The sequence below is a fragment of the Lytechinus variegatus genome, chromosome 2 (assembly GCF_018143015.1).
Source record: "Lytechinus variegatus isolate NC3 chromosome 2, Lvar_3.0, whole genome shotgun sequence".
Taxonomy (NCBI): domain Eukaryota; kingdom Metazoa; phylum Echinodermata; class Echinoidea; order Temnopleuroida; family Toxopneustidae; genus Lytechinus; species Lytechinus variegatus.
In genome coordinates this window covers 62,431,759-62,453,924 of record NC_054741.1, presented here as the reverse complement: position 1 = coordinate 62,453,924, position 22,166 = coordinate 62,431,759, and the positions used below count along the sequence as shown (strand labels likewise).

The following is a 22,166-nucleotide window of genomic DNA, read 5'->3' as shown; positions in this document are numbered from 1 at the left end:
ATTGAATGATAACATATTTTAATTCTTTCTTCTCTTTCACTTCTCTCTCACTTCTCTCTCTACAGCTGAGCAATCATTTATTTGAAGAGTTGGCCATGGACGTCTATGATGAGGTGGACAGGAGAGAATTAGATTCATGTAAGACTCTTTGTTAAATGGTCCTGACATAGTGATTCCTCATTCTAGGGATTTCATCCCAGTTCTTTTTACAATTTGTCCTAAATTAAGTACTAGTTGCAGCCTCCAGGAAGAGGGGGTGGGGGATGGGGGTTGAGAACAGTATTGAAGCTGATGACACATCCCTGGGTTAAAGGAAAAATAATTTTACTGTTCCTTGTACAAACCATATAGTAGCATAATACAGCTTAGAGTTATTTCCTTTGGAATGTTTTGTTTTCTCTTCTGAACACCTTTTCTTTTTTTTTTGGGGGGGAGGGGTGTGTGTGATAAATGTCCTGTATATTAGTTTTCTCATTTCTTTTTCAAAGCTTCTCATGTTGCATCATGATTTATGATCACTAATGAGATTCTTGATTGAATGCCTTTAATAAAGCTATTGACTTTCAATTCATTGGTGTATTGATTGGTATTACCGAAATGACACGATCATAGTATTCAATGGTTTTACTGGAGAGAACCCCCCCCCCCTCCCCATCCCTATGAGTTACATTCTAATATGAAAACTGAAACTTATACCAAACACCAGACATAAACACATAAATTGACATGGAAGCTACTTCGTGTCACAATGAATTTTAGATCAAATTGTGAAAGAGGCCATTAAATATCGTGATTGTGCTTCTTCACTTGTTCACTCATTCATTAAAGAAGCATCTGACGCGAGCACTTGTTAGGATTGCTTTTGATTTATATCATTTTAGACTGCCTACTTCCGATTGTCTTTCTTGAAGTTTCTCTCTGGCACGTATTCTGAAGTCAAGTTTAACTTAAACTTAGGTGTGAAGTTGTGGTTTAAGTATGGACAGCCAATTGTTACATAAATCACTGAAGGTACTGATCTAATATTTCAGCTCATTTGGCTCTCAAAAATCTTTCATAATTGTGTAGGAAGTATAAATAAATGATTATCTTCATCATCGATGAATCAGAAAAGAGCACAGTAAACATATGAAACATACATGTACAACTTAATAAAAATTTTGACACTTTTGGCTTCCCATAATTTTAGCACAGAGTTAGACCATGGTCTAAGTTAAACCTGACTTCAGAATATGGGCCTCTCTGTCTCCCTTTCTGTCTGTCTGTCTCCCTCCATCTCTCTCTCTCTCTGTGCTTCTCGCTCTGATTTGCTCTATCTCTCTCTCTTTATCTCTCTCTGTATTTCTTACTCTGATTCTCTCTGTGTCTCTGTCTCTCTGTATACTTCTCGCTCTGATTTTCTCTGTCTCTCTTTATCTCTCTCTGACTGCCTGTCTCTCTGCTTCTTGCTCTCACTCTGTGATTCAATTATTATTCTTGTGAATCCACAGTATGGGTATCCTTAAACAAACCCAGTCTAGTGGGAGGTGATAGGTCAGTGCCCTTTCTACCACTCAACCCTGAACTATCAGCTACAAGGAATCAGGTGAGCTCGCTCTTCGTGTTGGTGCAAGAACGCCTTTAAAACAGTCCTTTTGTGCATCTAATGTGCACAAAAACGATCTTAGCAGCACACATTAGCCCTCATGTAACTTACAAATTGGTTTATTACAAAACCTAAATTTGAATGAATGCAAGTGAGAAATAGCCCCCATGCAGAAAATGTTTTCCCCCTGCATTTCTTGTATGAAGTTATACCAGAAATGTGTGATATCTGAAGAGGTAGATGGTTTGGCATTACAACAGTGTATATATTTAAACAAATGATTTAAATAATTATTTTTGCTATGTATGTGTGTCTTTCCAGGGAAGGTAAGAATTGGCCTGAGAGTTTGCTACAGGTATCATTGACATCTTGAAATAAGATGATGTTTAAGTGTTTCCAATATTCATAATTCATTCTAGGCAAGACAAAAACTAGCCAGATTTAGTGTCTTAAAAATGTGCTACACTTAGGTTTGACATCTCAAAAGAAGATATCATTTACATATTTTTAATATTTATATTTCATTCCTGGGAAGACAGAAACTAGCCAGGTTTAGTGTCTGAGAGTTTGCTGCACTTGGCTTTGACATCTTGAAAGAAGAGATCATTTCCATATTTTTTATATTTATATTTCATTCCTGGGAAGACAGAAACTAGCGAGGTTTAGTGCTCAAGAACTTGATCTCCTTATCATTGACATCTTAAAAGAAGATTTTTTTTAAAACATTTTTTTTAATATTCATAATTTTATTCCAGGGAAGATGGAAAGTAGCCAGGTTTAGTGCTCAAGAACTTGATCTCCTTATCATTGACATCTTGACAGAAGATTTTTTTTAAACATTTTAAAAATATTTATTCCAGGGGAGACAGAAACTAGCGAGGTTTAGTGCTCGAGAGTTTGCTACCCTTATCATTGACATCTTGAAAGAAGCAAAGAGAAGGCAGCAAGGCAACCTCACTCTGTCAAGACATGGAGGTAGGTCATGGTCGCTAACCTTCCTTCATGGTAGCCAACTTCTGCTTTATTAGCTATGTCATACAGGGGAGTGGGCAGTAGTTGTGGTGATGGTGGTGGGGTGGCGTGACATTTGCTCCGGTCTTAATATTTCCTATTAAATGGAGAAGGGTAAGAGTTAGGATTGTTATCAAGTTTTTGGTTCGGAATAATGTAAAGATAAGGATTAGCGTTTATTTGCATGTAGTTTTAGAGGAGGTTAAATGTTATGTTTGGCTTAACCGTGCAGATTTTCCATTGGAGCAAATGTCATGGAAACATTGGTGGGGGGGGGAATTACTTCCATATTCTTTAATTCTTGAGGTTAAAAGTTCCCAATCGGTCACACAATTCCTCTTCCCCAAACCGCCCACATCCCATGCTAACCAACCTCGGATTTGTATCATCCTAATATCCTCTCTTCAATATCACATGCTTTAAATCCCTGCTGAAGAAGAAGAGGAAATATCCAATTCAATAAAATTAGGAATGAGCAAATACAATGTGCCTTGTCGTTTCCCATTCCCCAAAACCGGGGGAAAAAAGGGAACTTCTACAGATCTTGTGAGAGGAATTTTATAGTGAGTGGCTCATATACTTGTACAGTGAAGGTACATGTAGGCCCATGGTAGTCTAGCATACATTATACATGTATCGCACTCTTTTTTGGAATATGATGATGGAAGACTTTGTGACTTGTTAGTGTATATTACTTGGACCTGGCCTGCAAATAATCATTTTTTTTCTTTTTTACATTTTTATTATTAAGATATGTTCTTGTTCATTTGTGTCATCTTTGCACCCTGGACATTTTCCGCTGTTCAAGTTTGCGGTGACATAGTAATATGAGACTTAATCTATCAAGTATATATCTGAGATATTGTCTTCATACATTTATGCCGCACACATATGCGTATATTGCGACCATTTTCATGTGTCTTGTGTATCATTTCGTAACCATGGAGTGTTCAGGATTTGCCAGATGTTATTTTTTTCTTTTCCAACAAGTCCTGTTTTATCCGACAGTCACCAAAGTAACAGTGCTTCTCAGCCAGTCAAAATCAGGGTAGTTGTCAGATCTGACAACTTGTTGGACGAAAAATAATGACGCAATGCTTTGTAGGTATGTGGAGCGTTGTGGCCCAGTGGATTAGTCATCTGACTTTGAAACAGAGGGTCGTGGGTTCGAATCCCAGCCATGGCGTAATTTCCTTCAGCAAGAAATTTATCCACATTGTGCTGCACTCAACCCAGGTGAGGTGAATGGGTACCTGGCAGTATTGATTCCTTGAATGCATGAGCGCTAAAGGCAGCTCGAGCTAAAGCCAGGGTAATGATAATAATAACATCGTGCCTCAGAATAGAATATTTCTAGATAGATGGCGCTATATAAATGCCTATTATGTATTTGTGTTATGATCTAATCATACCTCTCATTATTTTTTCACCATTTAGATCATTGACTGGAGGTGGTATGAACGCTACAATCCTGTCTTCCACTACATGGAAATATCCAAACATTGAGCAATGCATTGTGGGAACCTTTTCATAAAGACCACCTGCTCATAAAGATTATTTTTCTTGCCTCCCCCCCCCCACTATTTATGCACACGTTTACTGTATCGGTAGATCTGCGACTGGTTTCTCCAGCCCTGAAAGGTCACCTTTTTAAGTCCTTCCCACTTTCTGCTTTTGTGTACATATGTATAGGAGGAGCACATGACTCTAAGACCATAAGACCATCTGCTCGTAAAAACACTTTTATCTTGTTCCCTTTCGGCAATCTATACACGGGTTTCACTGCATATTCTTCTTGATTTTCAGATCAAGTTGAGATAGTTCGAGAGCCTCCACCGATTCCCCCTGCCCCCGAGAAGTCGCCAACGTCTCCTACGAACATCGCATCCTGCATCGAGGACAATGAACCCCTGTATGACAGCGTCTGTTCTGACGACGACTACGGAGATGTGGCTGAGAATGCCAACTTGAAAAACGGAGGCAATATCAATTGTAGGAACCACTCGAATCAGAATTCAATGGTAAGCCACTCTTTAGATTCATTTGCATGGTGTATACTTATTGTGTACTCAAATTGGAATTGAGTTTAGATTGCATGATGTACTCCGGGGAGCATTTCTTGAAAGAACTTGTCAGACATTTTATCCGACAAGTCTGTTTTATCCAACAGTTTCCATAGTAACATTGCTTCTCAGCCAATTGAAATCAAGAGAAGTTGTCAGATGAATAAATGAGTGTGGATAACCATGGCAACAGGCGTCGATTTGGTGCACTGTGACAACAGCGCGCATCAGCATTGGACATTTTTTTAATATATGCGGTAAATAATCGTAATTTATACAGGAAATCTGCATAAACCATGGGTACAATCGATGATTTTAAAAACCACCTTTGTGAATTCGGGTCTCTGAGTATACTCTTCCTGTATTCCATTCTGAATACTCAAACTCAAATCTGAATTTAATGCTGAGCCCCTTTTGTAGTTTTACTTGCATGTTAGGTTCTGACTATACAGTCAAACTTAAAGCAGAGCTAAAGTCCCTCTCTGAGTTTAACTACATGAATACTTTTCAATAGCTCAAAAAACTCTTAACTGAATTCAACGGTATGCCCTTCTTTGAGTGTAACTTGCTGAATTCTGAGTATATTGTCAAAACCCGAATACAAATTCAGTGGTAAGACTCTATTTGAATTTAATTTGCATACCTGTACCTCATTTTGATTACAGTCACACTTAAATCTTTCTTGAGTTTTACTTGCATTATGCATGTTAATTGTCTATTACTCAAATGTAATTCAGACTTTAATGGTAAGCCCCTGTTGAGTTTTACTGACACGCGGCATTATGAGTAAATTATCAAACTCGAATCAGAATATTCCTCTTCACCACTATTCGAGTGGTGAAGTCTTGAGTTTTACTCGTATTATGCATGCTGATTGCTGATTACTCAAATTTAATTCAGACTTGGATGGTAAGCCCCTGTTGAGTTTTACTGACATGCTGTGTTATGAATGAATTATCAAACTCAAATCAGAATATTCCTCTTCTTCACTATTCGAGTGGTGAAGTCGTGAGTTTTACTCATATTATGCATGCTGATTGCTGATTACTCAAATTTAATTCAGACTTTGATGGTCAGCCCCTGATGAGTTTTACTGACATGCTGTGTTATGAACAAATTATCAAACTCGAATCAGAATATTCCTCTTTGCGACTATTTGAGTTCTAGTCACCTGTTGCATTCTACTTATACAGTCAAAACTCACTGAGCATTCGATGGCCAATTTAGTTACATGATACCATACAAACAACATTGCTTAATACCCTCTTCAATGATAATAAATTTGTAACCGTAAATTGTTTCTTTGTAAATTGTACCACATATATCTAGGAGTAGATAGTTGTATTGTGGGTTTTATCTTTTGCCTCTTCTGATAGTTAGTATCAGTTTTGATAAGATATGTAGTATAGCATCTACTTGATGATGACAAAAGCAGCAAGCACTTGTATTTGGCACTCATCCCTCTTCGAGTTATGATCTAATTCAATGCTAAAGATAGAGATAGGTTCTATGACTGATTTTATCATTGACTTAAAGGACAAGTCCACCCCAACAAAAAGTTGGTTTGAATAAAAAGAGAAAAATACAACAAGTATAACACTGAAAATTTCATCAAAATTGGATGAAATATACGAAAGTTAGGACGTTTTAAAGTTTTGCTTACAGTTATATTCACATCCTGGTCGGTATGCAAATGAGGAGACTGATGATGTCATCCACTCACTATTTCTTTTGCATTTTATTATATGATATATGAAATATTCTAATTTTCTCATTGTCAAGTGAAACAATGATTAATTCCTCCCTAAATGTGTGGAATTAGCATTGCTTAATACTACATGGTTCAGTCAAGTTTGTCCTCATTGTCAAATCTGTAAAAAGTGAAATATTGTATAATTCAAACAATAAAAGAACAAAAGGAATAGTGAGTGATGGACATCAACTCATTTGCATGCCACTGACTTGTGCATATCACTGTTTTGTGTAAAATACCATAACTTTCTTATTTTACATCTGATTTTGATGAAATTTTCAGTGTTATGCTAGTTTGATTCTTCTCTATATTTATTCAAACCAACATTTTTCTGGGGTTTGTCCTTGACATTTAACCTTGACATCTTGGTAGCATCATATTCAAGGTTTCCATGTTGTAATGGCGAAGTTACCACAATTTTGTAATTATCTTTTAAGAAACGGGTCCCTGGTGAAGACTAGATATTAAATTGTTGGAGAAACTGCTTCAGAGGGATGTTGACATGTTATAATGCACATAAGAATTATTTTACTATTGAGGAATCATTAAAATGACAGGAAATTAACTCTGTGACATTTGATGAACACCAGTAGCATAATTAGAATTGTTATAATTTCTTTAAGAAAATAGAAACTATGCAAAGAAAATCTGAGGTATTTTATAGCTACCTGACTTTATCAAGTGCATATTGTATGAAGTTTTGGTCATTCTAATTGTCATAATTTGACTTTAAGGACGAAATCTAAATATCCCAATGCTACTTCAACACAGTGTCCATGTAACGGCAGTATAGGGCTCTACACTGTTACACTCAATTACTTGATTAAAAAAAAAAGAGTTTAAATGGCACAAAATGTAAATGTATGGTCCTGTACAAATTTAAAGCATGCAAACAATTCATGTATGGTATATTAGTATTGAGATATGGTGAAAGGTAAATTTAGATAGGCCCCTATACATAACATGTACCTGCAGCTTTGAAGCCATCTGATACCCCTTTCATAGTGAGAGCCGAAGTGGAGTTAGTCCGGAGTCTAGGAGGAGTTACTCCACTTTAAGGGGAATATGAAAATTCTGAGATTAGTTCGATCCGGATTCAAAGTGGAGTACTCAACCCACTTCGAGAAGAGGGTTACAAACGGAGTTACTCTGCACCGGAAATGCGGTATGCGCTTATCTCTGTGATCTCGCCACACGTATGGCGCGAACTCCCTTGGAAACCATGGCAATGACTGCGGATACACCGCTGCGGTGCTTGCCAATATGAAAGGGGGTTTAAAGTCGGTCCGCAGTACAAGCGTATAAACTCAATCCGGAGTTATTCCGGAGTAACTCCACTTCGCCTTCAGTATGCAAACTGTATGAGGGAACAGTACTGCTCTCCTGAAATACATGTACCTCTTACATACTTTAACCCCCTTTCTAGTCTATTTTTATGGAATTGTCTTCCTCTTTTCACCCACTCTTTCCAATTCATGTCAGTTCCTTAACAAATGATGGGCATGTAACTTTTTATTGACCGAGGCTCTGTTTCCTCTTGCAAGTTTATTGAGTGATTGATCTTATAGAATGATGTTTTATCTTGGGGGGGGGGTGGTACTGTGAATGCATAGATTTTTTTTTTTGCAAGAGCAAATTATAGCCCCCCCCCAAAAAAAAAAATAATGATAACAATAATTGTATTGTGCATGTCTCAAAATTCCAAAGGACTTTCACTTTTAATGAATGGGTGGAGCCATCTCACCAATCCAAACTGTCACATCCCATTCCTCTAGATAGACAGGAGAGTCCTCTCTTGACCTCTTCCTCTGGAGTGTCCTTACCCCCATCATCCCTCTGAATGGGAGCAACTTTGCCCCCTTCATCAAAACAGGATATTGCTCTTTTCCCCCCTCCCCATCTTGTATTAACTCAATGAGCAGTGGCCGTGGGACCAATCTTATGTTTATTACCACTTTTAGGCAGAAATACTTACTTCTGTGTTTTATATATACATGTATATATTTTATTAGTAGACTGGTGAATGTGACAGTTATTACAAAGAATAGATCCAGGATTCCATCGGGGGGGGGGGCATAAATATGATTGATATTGCTTTTCCTCTGTCAAAGGACATACATGTATTTGTCTCCAAGAGATTTTTTGGTTGTTGAAAAATTCACCTTGATAAAGGACTTATTTTCATGAAGAATATTTTATGAGCATAAATGGTTCCTTGACAAAAAGGCCTTAAATAAGGGCTTGTACTAAAAGAATAAAATAAGAACATATAAGTGAGATAAGGTAATTTTAATTGGTGCATACTGCATATTTTTTGGTAATGTTTAAAACCAAACAACAACAACAAGAAGAGTAGACAATATGGGGTGTTATTATTATTTTTTTTTTTTGGGGGGGAGGTATTCAGTTTCCTGCAAAAATTGATTCCCATTTTAAATAAGGACAAATTCCAGTTGTAAAAATCACCAAAGAATTACAATAGAATTTAATATGATATTACTTTGAAAATGTGTGATTGTCTGTGCTCACCTAGTATTTTGGTGATATCAGCAAACTCTGTTTTCATCTAGTTACAGTATGTTGCAGTCATTATGTATGGTGTAACTTATGATGATAAGCAAAAAAAAGACCTAGATTTTGAAAGATGTTTTCTTTATTTTTTTAGATTAAAGTGTATTATTGCTAACTTTGTTACTTTAAAGTAAACAAAATTTTAAATTAAACTGTATCGCCCACTATGTGGGTGAAATAAGAAATAGACTACCCATTTATAAATGTATCATAGCAGTATTACATGTACTTGTTGTACACAAAGGGCAGTGGTTAGAAACAGGTGTATCACGACATGTTATCGCATTTATTCATCTCTCTCTAGAGATCTTACAACGTACAGGAGGTTTTTATTACACATTTGATATCCAGACCTGCCCAATACTAAACAATCTGATATGATATTCAAAACTTACTCAGTAAATGATACGATCCTTTTATTTAATTTACTGATCTTAATTCAATGTATTCTTGTTTCCGACTTGTGTATCAAATAGTGTCTGTATGACACCGTTCTTATTATACTTTCTAAAACTGGGTTTTACTGGAAAACCAGTTTGGAAGATCGCTTTCCTAGCATTCCCATTTGATCATCCGAAAGTGGTTTTCTAAACCACTTCACGTAAAGCGTTAGCATTCCACATACAGTGTGTGGAGTAGCGCGCTCGAAACGTGCAAAGATCGCTTCCCGAAGAACGGCTGTGTCCCCACTTACGCTAAAACCTGTTTAACAAGGCAAAGCGATCCTTGAAACTACATCGTGAGGTGGTTTTCTGAACCGGTTTGGTTAGGGTCACTTCCAAGACCACTTTGATCGTTCTCATTACACGTTAACTAGTTTCCAGTAAACTAGTTTTAGGACGGTAGTGAGAAAGGTGTCTAGGCTAAGCAGACCCTAGTCAATTTCTTATCATTCTGATGATTCTAAATCTTACTGCATGTAATTCAGTGAATTACAGACACATATGTTCAATATTTTCCAGATTTTTAAGACATTAAATTTTAACATATCTGTAAAAAGGGCAAAAAGGTGTATTAATGCATGGTGTATACATTTAGATACAGATATCACATGTACCCGTACATCTCGACAGTCAATAATTCTGTTGATCACTGAGAAACTCCAAGTTGCATATTTTTTTTGAGGTTTTGTTCTAATATGAACTCATCCCCCTAGACACATTGCATTTATTTATAGAGCAGTGTCCAGTGAAGTTCATTCTCATTTGTCTTCCTCTAGAGGGGTAGATTTCACTTTCCTTTGTCCGGAGTAGCCCCCTTCTTCCGAACCATAACATCCTCTAAGGAAGAAGTGAACCCTGAGACGCTATTGAAATATATTTGCTTACCCTTCAAAAACACACAAGAAACGTTCGTTAGTGCTCTAGGTTTTCTTTTTATATGAATTTTGTCTGTTAAACAGTTGTAGAATTATTTTGTTTTCATTTGATAGTGCTTTACATATAAGTGAAAATAAAGCTTTATTGCCCCGGCTATAATTATGTAAATGTATATTGAATCATGATCTGGGGCCCGTTGCAGAAAGAGTTGCAATCAATCGCAACTCTAAAAATCATGCGCAACTTGATTTTCAACCAATCAACAGCGCGCATTTGGGACGTTTGATTTTTTTACTTGCTTTATTTTCACTTATAAACGGGCCCCTGTGTATTTTGATTAAGGACTAGCATTTCACAAATTTAAAGTTGGTAAATATTTCTATTAAAAAAAACACATTAAAGAAGACATGCACAGATCCAGGAGGGGTTGATACCTCCCAACCCTTCCATACAAAGTGATAGTTTATAAGAATATTTTGGTTAAACATGAAGCCACCCCATATAAGAATCGTTTGTCTCAATTTCATTGTTTGGGGTACATTAGTGCACCCTTCCTTGTCAGGGTGATGTTGTTAGGGGGATGGGGGAAGGGATGCATTTTGATTGTAGGGGACTAATACCCCTTTCACAAACCATCCTCCAATTATCCGCCTAAGATTAATGCGGATAATTCAATAAAAATTGCATTCACAAACCCTGAAAATAATCGGCAGTATTCCGCACTATTTTTTTTACGGGCACCTGACCTGAAAAAGACGGACAATTGTCATAGCAACTGTACACGCCCCCTCCGATGGGGTTGTGTTGGAAAAAGGTGACCTTTTGTGACTGCACCATGGCAATTATTCGCATTACTTTGGAAATGCGTTCACAAAGCCAAAATCTGGTCCCGATGCTGCTATTATGCGGATAATTGCAGCATCGAAATAATGCAGATAACTCTGGTCCCGCTCCGATTTTACAACCAAATTATGCGGATATTATCCGCATAATTGCGTTTGTGAAAGGGGTATAAGGCAGATACAAGCATGACTTCATTTTGTGCTTGTTTTATATTTCAAGAAGATTTTTCCCTTTGTGCATGTTTGTTTGGGAGTTGGAAATGACAAATGGTAGACATGACATTCCTTGTTAGTATTCTTTATCTCAACAAAATTCTCCAGGGAATTACTTTTGCACGTGGGAGTGACAAAAGAATAGTCTGATGAGAATGATAGTAGTCCCACACATAGCATGCGGTGTGAGTGTTAGGATTAGTCATTCATGATTCAGGCTGGGTTTGTGTATTGCTCTTTGGTAGTGACGTACATTGAAAACCACAATGGGTAGCCCCAATTCCCCATCACGTAGTCAAACAAGGGCAATGCACAATCAAATCAATTAACAAAAACCACTTTTAAGTTTTAACTCACTTTTCCATTTATTTGATAACTCTGTGCAGTCTGTGTTTCTTTCAAGTTGGTACAAAGTGACATGTCACTGTTGGTTGAAAGTACGATTCCAAATCTCTTGCACCAGGCATGAAGACTCCCACAATATGGCCTCTTGTGGTCAATTCTCTCCAAACCCCCTTTTTTTTACGCCTAAATCATATCACAGCTGACCTTCATTAATCGGAGGGTTGTGTCCCGGGGGTCCATTCAAATATATTGATGTACGCATGCGTGACCAAAAAACTTAGGGGATGTTTTGTTTTTTCATTTTTGGATGTGGGCCGCGTGTGCACTCATTAAGGGTATCAAAAACACAGATTTTCAAAAAAAAAGAGTAGTTTTAAAATACTGGTCAATGGTCAATTGCGGGGTCAAATATGTTTAGGGTATGTTTTTTCCAAATCTTTTTTTTTAAGACTAGCCAAACATGTTTAGGGTATGTTTTTTCCCTGGGGTCATATTCTGGCAACAACTCGTTTAGGGGCCAAAATGTGTAAATAAAACCCCCAAAAAACTTGTTTAGAGGTTATTTTGCACACAGAGAAAAACTCGTTTAGGGGGTGTTTCGAAATAATTTGGCCCTGCATGTGTACAGGGTTGTGTTGTGTGTTTGAATTCCAATGCAGCACTAGCATCCTCTGGCAAGGCATTAGTCTGCAATTTTCTACTCTCCACTCAGGTGTTGAATTGCCCAGCATTCATACATGTAGTATTCATGCTTGGATTGGAAGTTCTTTGTAGAATGTACCCTGACGGGAAAGCTAGAAGCTGATTACCTTTTTATCAAGCATAATCAAAGTTTAGCATCATTATTGTCATTATTTCTATGATTGTTATTAAAAAATGATGCACAATTCATGGTGATTTTATACTGAATAACTGTTTACTGCTTAAAACTTTATTTTGATTGGCTGCTGAGCCCTGTTACCATAAATTTAAATGTATGTTACAATAACTGCAAAGTACAATTGTCATTAAGACCTTTCTGCAACCAGTCCCATATTCACTGTTTGTTTATTGCCATCGTCAGATGCTCTAACTGTCAAACTTTGGTTAGTGACATCAATGACTCTATTCACCAGTGGAGACAGACATGAAATGTGCCAATTCAGCCCCAATTAATACCTTCCTATCATTAATTAACGGCAGGCCATCCTTTCCTCCAAAACTCGCACATTCCCCCCAACTTAATAGCTCAGCTCACATTTTCATGCATGTAGTTTATGTCTCCTAGAAAATCAATTAAGCTTTCCTATAGATTGTAGATGGTTAATTGCCATTTGGTCAACACCTGTTTTGCCTAATTTCCATTTTGTCTCATCTCGCTTGGTCCATCGTAGTTTGTCCACAACCAATACATCTACTAGCAATCGGGTCTAACTGCCATTTAGCTCATTTTTATACAAAATTAGACATAATTTACATTTTGTCTAATTTCCAATTAGGCCCTATTTACTAAATCCATTATCTGCTTGACCCATAAGTATGTACTCAATCTATATTTTTAGATTTTACTGTTTATTAACCAAGTTTTTCATTCGACAAAGATTAAATTGTTTATGAACAAAACTTTCATTTAATGAAGGGCAAAATTATAAACTATGAAATGGAAATGAGAACATCTTCATGTGATAAGTGAAATGACAGTTTAATTGTCCAAGTCAGTGTTGAATAAGTGATGTTGGGCTGAATGGTGATTGTAAATTGTATTAAGGAATTTCATAACAAGTTATTGTTCAATATATTTCTTTCTATCAAGAATTACATTTCAAAAAATGATGCAGAAATTTACTAATAATAGAATTTACGTAGAAGTGGAATTTGGTTATGTAATTCGTCCTCGCATCATTGTTGTGAAGCTTAAAAGCCATACCAATGTGTTTAAGAATTCTTAAATAGAATGTAACATGAACTGGGTGTTTTGCAACTGATTGTAAATGAAAGAAACATTTTTGAAATGTCTCCCTCTTTCCTACCCCTGCCCCCCTTTCTCTCCATCTCCTATCTTTCTGTCCATCTCTTATTCCGTCTGTCACTCCCCTTCTCTGTCTTTCTTTCTCCCACCCCCTCTATTTCTGTCTGCTAAGGAAGTACCTTACAAATCCCCAAGCACCAATGCCTGTCCAAGCATGCACCACCTTTGCCTTTACTTTCAGGAGAGGGTTAAGATTCTTTGTTTGTTTCATTTTCCTTATCCTTGGTGAATCAGCCCCTCAGACGTCAGAGGTACTGTCAACTGGTCATATACCTTCCCCTTCTTTGATAACTGATAGTGCTTTTGGAATCCAAGAAGCTAGATGTATCTTATTTGTACCTTTCCTTCAAGTTAAGAGCATATTATTTGTAAAGTTTCATGTATTTGTGTATCGAGTGGATTAAAAGGATTAAAGATGTTAGCAAGGGCACTTTTAAAACACATTTTTCAGAAGGTAAGATTCTCTGTGAGTGAATTTTTTCATGTGTGAATTTCCACAATAGGAAATGTCATTTTACTGTAGTTTTCAACTTGGTAATTTGCGTCATATTTCTGTAGCATCTGGCTGTTTACAGTTTTTTATTTGCCAGAATTATTTATAAATTGATAGATCATTTGAAGATTACATAATTTTTGCCAAAATATAGTTCACTTTTCTAAATGTGACCCCTCTTATTTTTTTTACACCACTGTTTTTCTGTTGTGACTCTTGCAATAGATAATCAACCTTTTTGGCTAGAATTCACAGAGATTGTTTTGAATCAGTGGTCAGATCGCTAGAATCATGGTTTAAGTAGTTTCCATCCATTAATTCAGGAATTTAATGGAAGCCTCAAGCAAACTTAACACCACAGTTGTGAGAGTCAAGGGGACAAAGCAGTTGACTTTTCAGCGACAAGAATTGGCCTGCATAAAGTAGCGTACAAAAAAAAGCGAACAAGAATTATGCTTACTTCGGCACACATAGATGTAATTTAGAAAGTGTCCTTTAATGAATGCTCACTTTTATCACAGAGTGCTATATTAATGCTTGTCCCTATTCAAGCATTAATGAGCCCAATTTTTTTGATTAATATATAAATATGGATGTTTATTAAGTTTACAATAACAGTGGGTTCTTTTTATGTGGTCTCTGGATTATGGGGATGTAAATATGAGAGAGAGAGTGAATGTAGCAGTATTAAAAGTGTGCATTAGTGCTAATTCTCAACATCAATCTCCACCAAAGAGCCATACATGATCAGTCACGAACACGAAACCACTCCCCCCTCCACCCCACACCCCACCTTGTTTTGAAAGGTTTTGTTAATGCACCTCTTCGTTCTCCACACAACCTTCAAGACAAGTAGGGGGGCTTTTCTCACAGGGTTGGGTTAATGTACTGCAATGCAACACTTTGACATAAGCCCACCTTGAGCTCTCTACAGAGAGCGTTGTGGCTTAGTGGATTAGTCTTCGGGTGTAGAAACAGAGGGTCGTGGGTTCAAATCCCAGCCATGGCATAGTTTCCTTCAGCAAGGAATTCATCCACAGTGTGCTGCACTCAACCCAGGTGAGGATAATGGGTACCCAGTAGGAATTAATTAATTCTTTGAAATGTGTGTGCTCTGTACAATGTAATTACTGCTGCCGGGTAATAATTTCCAAGTCCTTTGGAAGTGCATAGAGATGTTATATTCATGATGTGATATGCGCTAAACAAGATCTGTTTATCATTTTTATTGTTATTATTAAGTCACATGATACATCAGTTTAATTTATTCATGTATCTTTAATTGTCATTTCAGAGTGCTGCATCATCAGAGTTGTCTGATGGCCAGGTTTCGATGGAAGAATACCTCGAGATGAAGAAGAAGTTATCAACATCAGAGAGTAGAGTTCAACAACTCCTTACAATGAACAAGCAACTCAATCAGGATGTTCATATGCTACAGTCTATGGTATGTATCTTATCAGCAATATGTCTTCAAGAACATTGTAGAAAACAAACTTTACCAACAAAGTTAGTTTGTGTTTAGCATTTAACTTTGAATTAGATGTCTAAAGGCCCATCAAATAGTAAATTTTGAGGTAGATGTCTTAGTCATTAAAAGTAGGTATGTAAAGTGTTATTATACAAAGAAACACTAGTGGGCCAAAGTCAGTCCCTTAGGGACACCAGTTTTTCTAGCTAGAGGCTACTCTAGCTCCTATTAATAAAATAAAAATGTACTCTGCCAAACAACCACAGCATTGAAATATCGTATGCAATTTTATATTCTTCTTTACAAATTGTGTTACTCTTCTTGTGTTATTATTATTAAAATATTGTGTTCACTGGGTATTTTTTGTTTACAATGATTTTTTGCTGCAGCATGAAATTTTCTTTAAAACAATTACTGACATTTTTTCTGTGAGAACCCCTTCTTAAGTTAATGAGTACACACAGACAAATAGACTTTCAAATAACAAGGGTTAAATCAAACTTTTGGGCAGACAAACTCATTGCATGATATTTTGCTCTAAATCTTTAAGGAAGTTATGGTGAATGGGTCTTTGACACCTATGAAATCCTGTCCGTTTTACAACCTCATGACCGGTAGATTTGGTTCAAAGACGTGAGGATTTTCGGAAAAAATATTTGTAGTATATGATGTGAGTTTTTGTGGGCCACCCAGGATGTTTGAAAGCAATCTTAGCATTTGCTTGGACGCATGCGTGGATGGATAGACGGAGGCATTGGTGTCTCTCGTCAGCCATTTCACCCCCAAAAAGGAAACCCGACCGAGAGAAAGCGAACTCCGATATTTATGCGGTTCGGCATGTCGGTAGTGCCAGGTACAAGTGTTACCCAAATAAAGTGATGATGGAATATATGCATGTTAATGACCTCATTTGCATATTTCTTCTGTTTGGCACACAATAAAAAGGGTGAACTTCAACCCCTTTCCGTTGTCCAATTTTTTACGCCGGAGTGCGGCCCACATGTTTATATAGCAAGTGCGAAACGAACAAACTGCAAAACTCTAGTTGAACATATATTATGTTTTGCTGTGTTTTCTTATTGTAACCCCCCCCCCTTTTCAAGCCTTTCAGGGTTGATATTATATGCAAGATGATGAATGATAGAGCTTGCCATGTTAGTTCATGTTCTTATCTTTAAGATCCGACTATCAAATATCAACCGTCATTCTCTCATCACCTGATACACTGATCATGTGACATGATGAAAATATCCATAACCGTAGCAACCCAAACAAATATATGTGCAAAGAAACTTGTCACATGATTTCTAGATGCTTGCTATTATCTCTATATAGGAAAAAAATGAATGTAATGGATGAATGTAAAATTCCATGTCTGAAATTGAATGTGATGTATTATATACATTTCTTGCTTTATTTATAGCGCTGACGTTTTTCCCCCAGAATTCCTGATTCTTTTGCCACCAGTTATTGAATACAAATGACTTTTTTGCAAATAGTTTCCAGTATTGAAAGCCACCTTTAACTTCATAATTTGATGTATACTCATTGTACTCTATATTGCTGCATTAATCATTGTTTTGATATTGTCTGGAATACCTGGTATGATAAAAAGAAGTTAGTTTATAAAAATGCATAATAATCGCTTCTATCTTGATTGTAGGTTGATAAGTTGAAAGAAGAGAATGCCAAGTTATTGGTCCTTCAGAGGGGTAAAGATGCCCCCAAGATGGGTAAGCATCGGGACCTTGAATCCCTCCCCCCGGCACCCAAACCCGGTCCCAAACCGTCAGTGCCAGGGAACCGACCCATATCCATGTTTGAGCAGAGAGCTACTCAGAAGCCTGCTCCCAGATGGAAACCCAGCGGACCGAAAGCCAATCCAACAACACCAGCTAAACCCACCGTGACGGGGAGTGAAGGGGTGGAATCGAAGGATGCAGGGAAAGATGCGAAGAATCCGGTACCCATCGTTGGTTTGCCAACTATTCCAGATGATCTAGCCAATGAGGTATTTATGAGAACCATTTCATATTACATTAAAGGGGAAGTTCACCCTATAGATAAGTTTGTTGCAAAAATAGAAAGAAAAAAAAACATTTGTGAAGGTTTGATGAAAATCTGTTAAAGCTTAAGAAAGTTATTAGAATTTTAATTTTATGATTAAACAAGCAGCTGCCCCATATGTTATGTAATGTAGCATTAATGAATGTCATTTTTTCAATGGTTCCTGATGACTTCTCTTTGGTTTCTTTTCATGATCGGATGTGAAATGAATGGTCTATTGATATACAAAAGGTACAGTAAATAATAACCATTTTCAATTTTCTTGGGAAAATTACATTCATCAATTTTTTTTTACCATTTGCTATGTAGGAATGCTACTCACATATGACATCACAAATCAAATAATCAAAATTTGAATAACTTTTTAATCTGTTGATGGATTTTTCTCAAACCTTCAGCAATAAAAATATGGTTTATCATTTTTCTGCTATTTTTACAATAAACTTTTGTCAGGATGAACTTCCCCTTTAAGGGGATGGGGGGCAGGGGGCACATCCCCCACCCAATCTTGATCCCCAATCTATTTTTTTTTTTTACTAAGCTCGAAATTTTATACCTGAGAGGAAGTGGTGTTATCAGTGATATTTGTGAATTCTGTATTCTTCCAAATTCTTTGAAGTCTTCTGAAGCACTTAATAATCGATTGGCTGTGCATAGTGTATACCCATTTTAATACTGTTAACCAACATAAGGTTGCATTATGTTGCAGGCAGCTTGTAATGTACCTTCAAGCTTGTAATGTATCTTCAAAGAGTCAATGAGTTAGAAAAATTTCATTTCAATTTTTAATGGGGACAGCTAACAGATAGGCTGGCCACTCAGTGAAACACAGGCAGTGAATATGATGTTTTACTTCTTAAATTCTGATTTTGTGTAGGGGACAAATCTAAAAGATGAACAATATGGGCCAGTCAGTGAAACAGGAGGTGAATATGATAATGTTTGACTTTATTTATTCTATTTTTTTTATAGGGTGCAGATTCAAAAGATAAGCCAGATAGGCCACTCAGTGAAACAGGCAGTGAATATGATAACGCTTTACTTTCACAGACAGAAGATGAAAAGAGGTAAGATATCTTTAACCCTTCTGACAAAAATGAAAAAAAATAAATCACATTTTCAAATAATCCTTGTTCTTATTACCTTCTGCACATTTGATGATCCGTTTGATTAATCTTCCGTTTTCATATTCTCTTGTTTTTTTACAGAATTTTTTTTCTGGTTTAGAAAAGTAGTCTTTCTGATCATAGTATTGTGCAAAAAGTTTTGTTCATAGAAGCAAATTAAAGAAGATGATTTAAAATGAAAATGCTGCTGCTGTAATAACAATTCCAAACTTTCAAATGTTTTAATCACATGAGCTATACAGACATCTTACAATGAAGAATGTTTCTGATACATATATATAAAATCCCTGAGTGTCACACGCAAATTTCACTCACCTGCTCTGTCCACTTGGCACTCTCAAGAACTTTTCAAGATGGTTAATGACTTCCACCTGTTTATACATTGTGACAATCAGGTATTGTTGATTATATACACAAGGAAAGATATGGTGTACATGTACCTCTTATTCCATCAGAAGGAAAAGATAATCCATCCCTTTTATTAAATAAAAATGGAGAGTGGTACACCCCCCCAATCCTGGCTTATCCTGAAAGAACATGTAAATATTACTGATTGAATAAACATATGTTCCTTGAAATCTTCTTAATTCCTCCCCCATCCACTCAGCACACCTAAACCAGATTCACCTGCATCGATACCCCTCCCATCCCCTTCCCCCCAACTCTCCTGCCACCATCAGCACGCCGCCACCGCAGTCATCGTCGTCGCCCGAACCAGAGGGAGGAGAGGCGGAGGATGGGGCGGAACCCAAGAAACCACCCACGCAGGAGGCAGTTGTTGGGACTACAGAGAAGATTACAAGAAGAATCCAGACCTTGCTGCTGGCAGCACAAGAAGGAAAACTTGATAGGTAGGTTCTTTTCTGTTATCAAATCACATTGATTAATGTTCACTCTATAGGAATTTGTTTCTCACTGATGACAAAGCGTGTAGTAATTACCCATTAGATCACACATCCTGTAAAATGCCCTTATAACTCAACAAATGATCAATATTTGTTTATGGCATCAAAGAAGACACCTTCATGTCACGAACAACATATCCACACATGCGAGGTGCCCCGAGCAGTAATTGCCAAGCCCTGTGCAAGAGAATATATGCACATATGCACGTATCGTCCTGTCCTAGGTGAGGCATAGGCTGTCACCATAGCCTAACATTACACAATGCAAATTTTTTGGCACTGAAACCCACTGTGGTCAGCCACAGATAGGTTGGGACATGTCTTACACGGAGGTACCCCGTAGGAAGAATAACCCATGAGTGTTCTGGATGTGACTTTGCCCAAGGGGCAAGATAATTCATTGTTCAAGGCAAATAAGCAACACCTTTTCCTGTTTCAATATCCTACATGTATGCTCACAGAGTAGCATTTACCAATATCTGTATTCTGTTTCATGTACATCAACCTCTGGATATGTTTTATTGCCCTGTCTTAAGGGAGGATTTAATTTCATCACATTATCATCAGCAGATCTGCCTCAAGCATGTCTGTATAGGAAAGGGTTCGGTGGAACTTTTCCCAAAACAAGACTTTTTGAATAGTGTCTGATCCCAAAGATTACAAAGTGGCTAATACAAAAAAAGGAAAGAAAGAAAGACTAAGTTCATATGTACTACTTGACCCTGAAGAATGATGCATGGTTTGCTAAGTAGGTCTATATGTTTATCAGGTATGGTCGATGGTTTTGTTTTAATGTCATTAAGTTTGATATCTTACAGTGTACTTGTCAGTTAAAAATGTGTTTGTATTCATTTCCATTAGATGAAATGAACACAATTAAGTTCAAACTCATATCATATCAACCATTGTTTTGTTTTTCCGCAGGTTTGTGTCATGTTCAGATAACATCTACGCTACCGTTACAGACATGGTTGAATTATTCCCAGAGGTAAGACAACTTCTCTTTTTTGTTCATCACCTTTTTATTCAACCTCAATCACTTTCCTTGACCACTTTCCCTGTTCTATCACATTTCATTCAACTTCAAACACTCTTCTTTTTTTCTCTTGTTTTTTTTCGACCATCTTTTCCTTCAAATTCAACCACTCTTGTTCAATGTTCTTACTGTATGCTGTATAATGTAGCTACACAAGCCACTGGGTACTGGCAAAGCTGCCAGTTGGTAGGATCCGTCCTATTTAATGGGATTTTTAAGGGGAAAGTGACAGATTTAACCCCTAGAAATATGGTTTTGAAGCTTTTAAGAATGATGTTTTTTTTTATCTTTTCCAAATTGTTGCAGAAAAATTGAAATTTGAAATAGAAGATAAATACAAAAAAATAGGATTTTTCACAATTAAGGTTTGCAGCTTTGTACTCTTCACCACAATGTATAAATCACTGCAATTGTCATTTGTCTTGTTTTAATACAGAAACCTAAATCAGAAGAAGTTCGTGTACCCCTTCGACTGTTGGTATCCAGTGCCAGTCGGCTTAGAGTAGAATGCCAGAGTGCCATCCCTGCTGACCCTTCAATGACCCCTGACCTCAAACATCTGACCAATCAGATCATCGCTTGTGCATATGACATCGCCAAGGCTGCCAAACAACTCGTCACCAGCTTTCAATAAAGGTCTCCTTCACACATTATCACCTCCCAGCTCGACAGTCACAGTTAGACAGCTCAGAACTGACCCTTTATCTTTAGATATTGTATGAAGAAGCAGATCCTAAGCTTCAAAGGGTTATGTAACTTGTCAACACTGATGCACAATAACCCATGTGACTACTTGATTCAGTGGAGGATAATTTTAGGGTAAGGTTCGAAAGAGCAAGAAGAGAATACCGGAAAGGTTTCAAGTATACACCAGCATGAGATGCACATACTGTTAAACATTCTATTGAAACTATCAGGAGTCTGAAAAGAAATAGATCTAATGGAAATCTTAGATCTCACACTATTAAAGTGAGATGTTGTGACATTGTCTTTCTGCAGGTGTGGCGGAAGAGTTCCTTAAAAAGAGTTAATTTTGTTAATACCCCCTGGTCTTCTGGAATCAAGTGGTCCCTGTACAAAGCATATCGTCGGCCTTATGCCAAAAGGGCCTTAACCCGATTTTAGGGGTTCTGAATATTTTATAATAAATTTAACACATTTCATGTAAAACTTAATAACTAAACACGTTTATCGAAATTGGCTTCAAAAGCAAAAAAACGATTACAAACTTTTGATTATTAGAGAGGCCAAAACCTTTATAAACGCCATTATCTCGGAATGGCCAAAAGCAGTTAAGGCCCTTTTGGCATAAGGCCGACGATATGAGAATAACAAAGTTCAGTAGTAAATGGGTTAA

The 22,166-nt window shown here is 37.0% G+C and overlaps 1 protein-coding gene across 1 annotated transcript in view; it reads left to right on the top strand.

Moving 5' to 3' along the window:
• Positions 1 to 21,889, top strand: part of LOC121406905 (ARF GTPase-activating protein GIT2-like) — a 65,620-nt gene extending 43,731 nt beyond the window's left edge. The window contains exons 9-19 of the mRNA XM_041597778.1: positions 66 to 138; positions 1,491 to 1,585; positions 2,446 to 2,560; positions 4,403 to 4,617; positions 15,498 to 15,650; positions 17,338 to 17,685; positions 18,714 to 18,808; positions 19,264 to 19,268; positions 19,476 to 19,719; positions 20,698 to 20,761; positions 21,246 to 21,889. Of these exons, the coding sequence (XP_041453712.1) occupies positions 66 to 138; positions 1,491 to 1,585; positions 2,446 to 2,560; positions 4,403 to 4,617; positions 15,498 to 15,650; positions 17,338 to 17,685; positions 18,714 to 18,808; positions 19,264 to 19,268; positions 19,476 to 19,719; positions 20,698 to 20,761; positions 21,246 to 21,443 (1,605 nt within the window). The 3' untranslated portion in view covers positions 21,444 to 21,889. The remainder of the gene's footprint in view (positions 1 to 65; positions 139 to 1,490; positions 1,586 to 2,445; positions 2,561 to 4,402; positions 4,618 to 15,497; positions 15,651 to 17,337; positions 17,686 to 18,713; positions 18,809 to 19,263; positions 19,269 to 19,475; positions 19,720 to 20,697; positions 20,762 to 21,245) is intronic.
• The last annotated feature ends 277 nt before the right edge of the window (positions 21,890 to 22,166 follow it).